General features: G+C 43.6%; 1 protein-coding gene across 1 annotated transcript; it reads right to left on the bottom strand.

The window, feature by feature from the left end:
- Positions 1–7,027: 7,027 nt before the first annotated feature.
- Positions 7,028–8,769, bottom strand: LOC123147606 (phytolongin Phyl1.1). Its single transcript, XM_044566868.1, has 2 exons — positions 8,526–8,769; positions 7,028–8,369 (listed from the first exon to the last, which is right to left on the bottom strand). Exon 2 carries the CDS (start codon positions 8,159–8,161, stop codon positions 7,328–7,330), a length of 834 nt encoding a protein of 277 aa, XP_044422803.1. The 5' UTR covers positions 8,162–8,369; positions 8,526–8,769; the 3' UTR covers positions 7,028–7,327.
- Positions 8,770–9,095: the final 326 nt, after the last annotated feature.

Below are 9,095 nucleotides of genomic sequence, written 5' to 3'. Positions count from 1 at the left end.
ATATTATAATCGCTTGAATCAAGTGGGAGTTAATCTTCCAGATAAGATAGTGATTGACAGAGTTCTCTAGTCACTATTGCCAAGCTACTAGAACTTCGTGATGAACTATAATATGCAAGGGATGACACAAACGATTCCCAAGCTCTTTGCGATGCTAAAATCGGCGAAGGTAGAAATCAAGAAAGATCATCAAGTGTTGATACTTAACAAGACCACTAGTTTCAAGAAAAAGGGCGAGGGAAAGAAAGGGAACTGCAAGAATAATGGCAAGAAAGTTGCCACTCCCGTGAAGAAGCCCAAAGCTAGACCCAAGCCTGAAACTGAGTGCTTCCACTGCAAAGGAAATGGTCACTAGAAGTGAAACTGCCCCAAATACTTGGCAGATAAGAAGGATGGCGAAGTGAACAAAGGTATATTTGATATACATGTTATTGATATGTATTTTACTAGTGTTCGTAGTAACCCCTAGGTATTTGATACAGGTTCAGTTGCTACGATTAGTAACTCGAAACAGGAGTTGCAGAGACTAGTTAAAAGCGAGGTGACGATGTGTGTTGGAAATGATTGCAAGGTTGATATGATCACCATCGCACACTCCATCTACCTTCGGGATTAGTGTTGAACCTAAATAAATGTTATTTGGTGTTTGCGTTGAGCATGAATATGATTAGATCATGTTTATTGCAATACGTTGATTCATTTAAGTTAGAGAATAATTGTTGTTCTGTTTACATGAATAAAACCTTCTATGGTCATACATCCAATGTGAATGGTTTGTTGAATCCCTATCGTAGTGATACACATATTTATAATATTGATGCCAAAAGATGCAAACTTGATAATGATAGTGGAACATACTTGTGGCACCGCCATTTAGGTCATATTGGTGTAAAGCGCATGAAGAAACTCCATGCAGATGGACTTTGGGAATCACTTGATTATGAATCATTTGATACTTGCGAACCATGCCTCATGGGCAAGATGACTAAAACTCCGTTCTCCGGAACAATGGAGCGAGCTAATGACTTATTGGAAATAATACATACCGATGTATGTGGTCCAATGAGTGTTGAAGCATGTGGCGGGTATCGTTATTTTCTGACCTTAATAGATGATTTGAGTAGGTATGGGTATATCTACTTGATGAAACACAATTCTAAAAAAATGAAAAGTTCAAAGAATTTCATAGTGAAGTGGAGAGTCATTGTAACAAGAAAATAAAGTTTCTACGATTTGATCGCGGAGGCGAATATTTGAGTTACGAGTTTGACCTTCATTTAAAACAATGTGGAATAGTTTCACAACTCACGCCACTTGGAACACCAGAGCGTAATGGTGTGTTCGAACATCGTAACCGTACTTTATTAGATATGGTGCATTCTATGATGTCTCTTACCGTTTTGCCACTGTCATTTTGGGGTTATGCATTAGAGATAGCCGCATTCATGTTAAATAGGGCACCATCTAAATCCATTGAGATGACACCATATGAACTGTGGTTTGGCAAGAAAGCTAAGTTGTCATTTCTTAAAGTTTGGGGATGCGATGCTTATATCAAAAGGCTTCAGCCTGATAAGCTCAAACCTAAATCGGAGAAGTGCGTCTTCATAAGATACCCTAAATAAACTATTGGGTACACCTTCCACCACTGATCCGAAGGCAAGATCTTTGTTGCTAAGAATGGGTCCTTTCTAGAGAAGGAGTTTCTCTCGAAAGAAGTGAGTAGGAGGAAAGTAGAACTTGATGAGGAAATTGTACCTTCTTTCGAATTGGAGAGTAGCACATCAGAGAAATATGTTATCGTGATGCCTACACTAACTGGAGAGGAAACTAATGATGATGATCATGAAACTTCGGACCAAGTTACTACTGGACTTTGTAGGTCAAACAGAGCATGTTTTACACCAGAGTGGTATGATAATCCTGTCCTGGAAGTCATGTTATTAGACCATGGCAAACCTAGATTCCGATAAATGGCTTGAGGCCATGAAATCTAAGATAGGATCCATGTATGAGAACAAAGTGTGGACTTTGGTGGATTTGCCCGATGATCGGCAAGCCATTAAGAATAAATGGATTTTCAAGAGGAAGACGGACACTAATGGTAATATCACTATCTACAAAGCTCGACTTGTTGCAAAATGTTTTCGACAAGTTCAAGGGGTTGTCTACAATGAGACTTTCTCACCCGTAGCGATGCTTAAGTCTGTCTGAATCATGTTAGCAAGTCCCACATTTTATAATTATGAAATCTGGCAAATGGACGTCAAAACTGCATTCCTTAATGGATTTCTTGAAGAACAGTTGTATATGATGCAACCATAAGGTTTTGTCGATCATAAAGGTGCTAACAAAGTGCGCAAGCTCCAGCGATCCATCTATGGACTGGTGCAAGCATCTCAGGGTTGGAATATACGCTTTGATGAGGTGATCAAAGCATATGGTTTTATACAGACTTATGGTGAAGCATGTATTTACAAGAAAGTGAGTGGGAGCTCTGTAGCATTTCTGATATTATATGTGGATGACATTTTGTTGATTGGAAATGATATAGAATTTCTGAATAGCATAAAAGCGATACTTGAATAAGAATTTCTCAATGAAAGACATCGGTGAAGCTAGTTATATATTGGGCATCAAGATCTATAGGGATAGATCGAGACGCTTAATAGGACTTTCACAAAGCACATACCTTTACAAGATTTTGAAGAAGTTAAAAATGGATTAGTCAAAGAAAGGGTTCTTGCCTATGTTGCAAGGTGTGAAGTTGAGTAAGACTCAAACCCCGACCACGGCAGAAGATAGAGAGAGAATGAAAGTCATTCCCTATGCCTCAGCCATAGATTCTATAAAGTATGCCATGCTGAAGGAAATGTGCCCTAGAGGCAATAATAAAGTTGTTATTTATATTTCCTTATATCATGATAAAGGTTTATTATTCATGCTAGAATTGTATTAACCGGAAACTTAGTACATGTGTGAGTACATAGACAAACAGAGTGTCCCTAGTATGCCTCTACTTGACTAGCTCGTTAATCAAAGATGGTTAAGTTTCCTAGCCATGGACATGTGTTGTCATTTGATGGACGGGATCACATCATTAGAGAATGATGTGATGGACAAGACCCATCTGTTAGCTTAGCATTATGATTGTTTAGTTTATTGCTATTGCTTTCTCCATGACTTATACATGTTCCTATGAGTATGAGAATATGCAACTCCCGAATACCGGAGGATCACTTAGTGTGCTATCAAATGTCACAACGTAACTGGGTGATTATAAAGATGCTCTACATGTGTCTCCGATTGTGTTTGTTGAGTTGGCATAGATCGAGAATAGGATTTGTCACTCCGTGTTTCGGAGAGGTATCTCTGGGCCCTCTCGGTAATGCTCATCACTATAAGCTTTGTAAGCAAAGTGATTAATGAGTTAGTTGCAGGATGATGCATTACGGAACGAGTAAATAGACTTGCTGGTGACGAGATTGAACTAGGTATGATGATACCGATGATCGAATCTTGGGCAAGTAACATACCGATGACAAAGGGAACAACGTATGTTGTTATGCGGTTTGACCGATAAAGATCTTCGTAGAATATGTTGGAACCAATATGAGCATCCAGGTTCCGCTATTGGTTATTGACTGGAGATGTGTCTCGGTCATGTCTACATAGAACCCGTAGGGTCCGCACGCTTAACGTTCGATGACGATTTGTATTATGAGTTTTGTGATTTGATGTAACGAAGGTTGTTCGGAGTCCCGGATGAGATCATGGACATGACGGGGAGTCTCGAAATGGTCGAGACATAAAGATTGATATATTGGACCATGTTATTCGGACACCGGAAGTGTTCCGGATAAAATTGGAGTGCCGGAGGGGTTACCGAAACCCCCCAGAGAAGTAATGGGCCTTAGTGGGCCTTAGGGGAGAGAGAGGGTAGCAGCCAGGAGGTGGCGCCCCCCCCTCAAGGGGAGTCCAAATAAGACTAGGGGAGGGGGTGCGGCCCCTCTTTCCCTCTCCCTCTCCCTCTCCTTTCTTCTTCTCCTACTTGGAGTAGGATCCCCCCCCTCCCTTGGGTGCGCCCCTTGTGGCCGGCCGGCCTCCTCCTCCCCTCCTTTATATATGAGGGAGGGGGCATCCCATAGACACACAAGTTGATCTTTAGCCGTGTGCGGTGCCCCCCTCCCACAGCTTTACACATCGGTCATATTGTCGTAGTGCTTAGGCGAAGCCCTGCGTTGGTAACTTCATCATCACCGTCAACATGCCGTCGTGCTGAAGGAACTCACCCTCGGCCTCAACTGGATCAAGAGTACGAGGGACGTTACCGAGCTGAACGTGTGCAGATCGCGGAGGTGCCATGCGTTCGGTACTTGATCGGTTGGATCGCGAAGATGTTCGACTACATCAACCGCGTTACTAAATGCTTCCGCTTTCGGTCTACGAGGGTACGTAGGCACACTCCCTTCTCGTTGCTATGCATCTCCTAGATAGATCTTGCGTGATCGTAGGATTTTTTTTTTGAAATACTGTGTTCCCCAACAGTGGCATCCGAGCCAGGTCTATGCGTAGATGTTATATGCACGAGTAGAACACAAAGAGTTGTGGGCGATAATAGTCATACTGCTTACCAACATGTCATACTTTGATTCGGCGATATTGTTGGATGAAGCGGTCCAGACCGACATTACATGACCGTTCATGAGACTGGTTCTATCGCCGTGGTTCGCACACAGGTGGCTAGTGGGTGTCTGTTTCTCCAACTTTAGTTGAATCAAGTGTGACTACGTCTGGTCCTTATTGAAGGTTAAAACAACACACTTGACAAAAAATCGTTGTGGTTTTTGAATCGAGTGTGACTACGGGAAGATGTATTTTTCACGTGTTTTTGCATTTTCTTGGGTTTTTTTCCTTATGTATTCCTAGGTTTTCAAGAAAAAAATTACTTTTTTTCTCGCGTGAAGCACAGCGGGTGGAAAGAACAGTTGTAATTCTTGGGGAAGCAGAGTTGTGCTTTTTCGTGAACCACACATGTGTTGACGTGAAGCACATATGTGCTTACCGCAGTTGTGCTTCTCAAGAAGTGAAAAATCATGGTTGTGTTTCCGTGTGACCGTTGTGCTTCCCAAAAAGTGAAAAAGCAGAAGCATGGTTTCAGAAAAAGTGAAAATACATATGTGCTTCCGATTTTTGGTTTTTTAACCTTTTTGGGGTTCACTTTTTCCGGTTTCTTTTTTTTATTGTTTTTTCTAGTATTTCCGGTTTTCTGTTTTTTGGGTTTTTTATTTTTGGTTTTTTGGGTTTTTATGGAAAAAATCGCCCAAACCTCATACCATGGGATCAAGTTTTGAAGTTCTTTGTGTGAGAAACGAAACGGTGAAAATGGTTCGTAATTTGGACACATGGTCAAGAGATAAAAGTTTAGAAAAGAAAGCGTGAACGAAAAAAGCACAAAACATCCAGTTTATGAAAAGTGCCCCACATGCAATGCACTATTTATCACCACGAGAGGAGGTGGGAGTGAACGATGCAAGGGATACCCTCTAACTAGTGATTTCGAGACTTCACTCAGGGCAGGCATATGGCAATTATCCAGTCAAATCCTTCGTTGGGCCAGTGGAGTCTATCTAGAAACAAATTCTGCTTGATAACATGCGATGGGCTGCTTTAGTCGTAGCCCAACTTGTCTAAAACAATAACGGTGGCCCAACCACGAAACCGCTCAACTCTTAAGTATACTCCATTAAGAAGCACAACCGCCACCAGAATTTGCCCAATCACCCCTTGAAAAAAAAATACAATGTCGTCTTGAGATGAACGTTCTTGCGGTGGGTACCTTGTCATTGAAAATAAAAGGTCATCTAGTTCTCCTCCTTCTGCGGCGATGCTTTACCGGCTGATGTTACGGAGTTAGAATTATGTTTCCTCCGCATATTCAGTGCAATTGCTCTTGCAGAGTTTAGGTTTGTGTCTTGCTGAACCGATCTTTCAGATCTGTTGAGTTTTTGTCAGTGTGTTTTGTTGTTTTTGTTGATTTTATTTTTTATGGAGCTGGAATCTTTCCTTGTGCAATAAAGTAAAGGTCTTGTGGCTCGATGGCCTACACTTCTACAGAAACATTCCCTGTCCAACTCCGGTCATCTTTCATGGCTTTACCTCTTTTTGGATTGGCAAATCAAGTGGCTCTCTGCTACTTGTATTTGTAACCAGTTCATGCATGTGTACGAGTGACGGTGTCGCTGCCCCAGTCTAGTTGTAGTGTTTTTGTTGAAGTCTTGGGAGAATATCATCTTTCAAAATTATTATTACCATAGAAGTGTAGGCCATCTTTGATACCAAGCATTGTGATGTAATTGGTGTCGTGCTTGAAAGAAATATAAGAATCGTTAAGTGATCCAAACGATCTTATATTTCTTTGCAGAGGTAGTATTTCCGAAGAAAAGGCGAAAAAGGTACCACTGATTGCTTGATACGATTGTTTTCACTGATTTCACATATATAATAATGATAGTATTTGAAAATGACAATGCGCATCCGCGTCATGTACCACTTGTGACTAAAAAGTGATTGTTTTCACGCTCCTACACCATACCAAAGTACGAGCTTCCGACTGATTATTCAGTTGCAGCTATACGCAGCTGATAAAAAATTCCAAGCCAAGACAATATTGTATTAACTTCAGATCTTACCTGCATGGATCTCACATCTTCAGGAAACAACTGCTCCTAACTCTTCAGAGTACTGATCAGTGTGTATCTATGTATAAAAAAGATTATTTACATGTTTATTCAGGTACTGGGGACAACAAATCCATGGCCAGTCCTGCAGAATTAACCTAATGTGGCCTTATCTAGCAAGGATCATTTTCATATCAAGGTGTGAGAATAGCTACTTACCGAGCATCTAAACCTATCACACTTCATAACCTATCAGAACTGAGAACTAAACTCTTGTAAGAGCAGAAATCCACCTAAAGGTCATGGAATGGAGGGCAATGAAACAAATTAGGTACAACATCTGCACAAGTATCAACGAAAGCAAAAATATAAACACAACATGAACTCATACTACAGAAAGACCACAAACGTCACGTCTGTGAAAAAATAATATTGAAATCTCATGTACAAGAGATGAAGCATATGTACATCTTCACCAGAAAAAACCTCAATTCTTCATCATCTGATCCTGAACATATTGCTAGGCGTAGTTCAAATCCCCTCCATTACCGTTTTCTTGGCTTATATCTACCTTTCTGGAAAGGAACATACCAAAACTCACTGCATTTTGAAACTTCTTGATCCCCCAGCAGCTACAACAAGATAAATCACCCGGACACACACTGGAAACCCTTGCAGACTGCAAGCCAAGCAGCAAACAATACCACACAAACAAGAACATCAACAATGATGATGATCTTCACATGGCGCATCCACAGTGACCGCGACGACTGCTGCCTCCGTAGCCTGGATTGGCTTGTGCTGCGCTCCAATGACATGCCGCCAACATCCTCTGGCTGCACATCAATTCTCAAACCTCTTGTGCCATGGTGCTCATCGTCGCCATCCCCCATAGGCATCCCCTTCTCCTTTGCCTTCTTCTTATCCTTCCTGCCACTGCCTTTTCCAAGAAGAGGCGCCTTCGACGATGTGCAGCCCGAGCTGCCATTCGACCCTCCCCTTTGCGCACCACCCTCAGGAACAAGTGCGGCACGGGGCATCTTCTCCAGTGAAGCAACCAGCCTCTGGACAGCCGGAACCAGAGCGTCATGGAACCCATTCCTATTCGTGTTCCTGAACTCATCCTGCACACGCTCCAGGAACTGCAAGGCACCCACATGCCCGACGCTCGGGTCGATGATGGCGAAAAAGGTGTGCCCGTCTGCCATCAGATAGCCGTAGCTCCTCGACCCCGAAGTGTGGATGTAATGCCGGTGGTAGGGAGGCACGTTCTCGAGGCAGAGCGCCGCCGTGGCCTCGGTCTGCGAGTCACCATCCTTGCTGCTGTAGCTGTATATGACCTTGTTCCCCTTGGCAATGCAGCAGTACACCGTGTTGTCGGCCGACGAGCTCATCCGCGGGTCCTCCTCTGCAACGTCAACCTCCAGGGGCTTGGCGCGCGACGACACTAGCTTCACAGACCTGGATCGGCGAGAATTCATCAAAAGCCCCCGAAGGCCGAAGCGACAGCTTCACCCTTCGTACGGACAACAACCTGCCCCAATTCCGAACCGCAAGAACCGGGGCCCTCTCCGGCAGGATCCAGCCCACAGGAACGGAATCCAGCAGCGATTCAGGCCGGCCCTCCTCTCCGGCGACCGGCGGCGGCTTCTTGGCAGGGGGGCGGCGGGGAGGATCACGGATCAAGAACTGGAAAGATCAGCGGAGCGCGGTTAGTGTCCGCCGCAATTCGCGCGAGCGACAGCCTCTGCCCCCATTACTAGCCTAGAATCGCGCATCAAGGAGTCGAGAAAAGACCATTTCTTGATCACGGAAAATAAAGAAAGTGATCTGGGGAATAAATACCTGGATAAAAATGGCGTGGCCGCCTGGCGAGGGGAGGAGGGCGGATCAGAGGGGCGCTGTCCTGGATGGAGATTTGGACAAGGAGAGAATGAGACCGAGGAAGGCGAGGGGGGAGAGAGAGATCATATTATTGTCGGGGAAGACGGAGGGCGAAGACTTGGCCGGGGCGGGGGTGGGGTGGGGATTTGACTCGGCAACGAGGGGGAGGAGGAACGGTGGTGACGCGGTTTGAGAGGTTTGAGCGAGCATCGTGTCGTCTGCCGTGTGTGTGTGTGCGCATTTCTTTTCCTAGGAAATCGTCCAAAGCTACTGCTACTACCATGTAGCTTTCGGATCATTATTGAGTCGTACGAAAATGCTTTAAAAGAATGGTATGTAGAGAATAGAGTTGGGTTTGTGATTTAGGTTGAGTGCCAACTTGGGAATATGATATTTTCTTTTCATGTTTAATCTTTCACAAATAGAGTTGAGTTTGTGATTTAGGTTGACTATCGTTTAGATCAATACAATTTGGATCCCGATGCAAAAATGTAATACTTTCTCCGTTCCATAATGCACTGCATACATATT

Source organism: Triticum aestivum, chromosome 7A (genome assembly GCF_018294505.1).
Source record: "Triticum aestivum cultivar Chinese Spring chromosome 7A, IWGSC CS RefSeq v2.1, whole genome shotgun sequence".
NCBI lineage: Eukaryota > Viridiplantae > Streptophyta > Magnoliopsida > Poales > Poaceae > Triticum > Triticum aestivum.
Note: the sequence above shows the minus strand (reverse complement) of the source record. Positions and strands in the feature narration are given on the sequence as shown.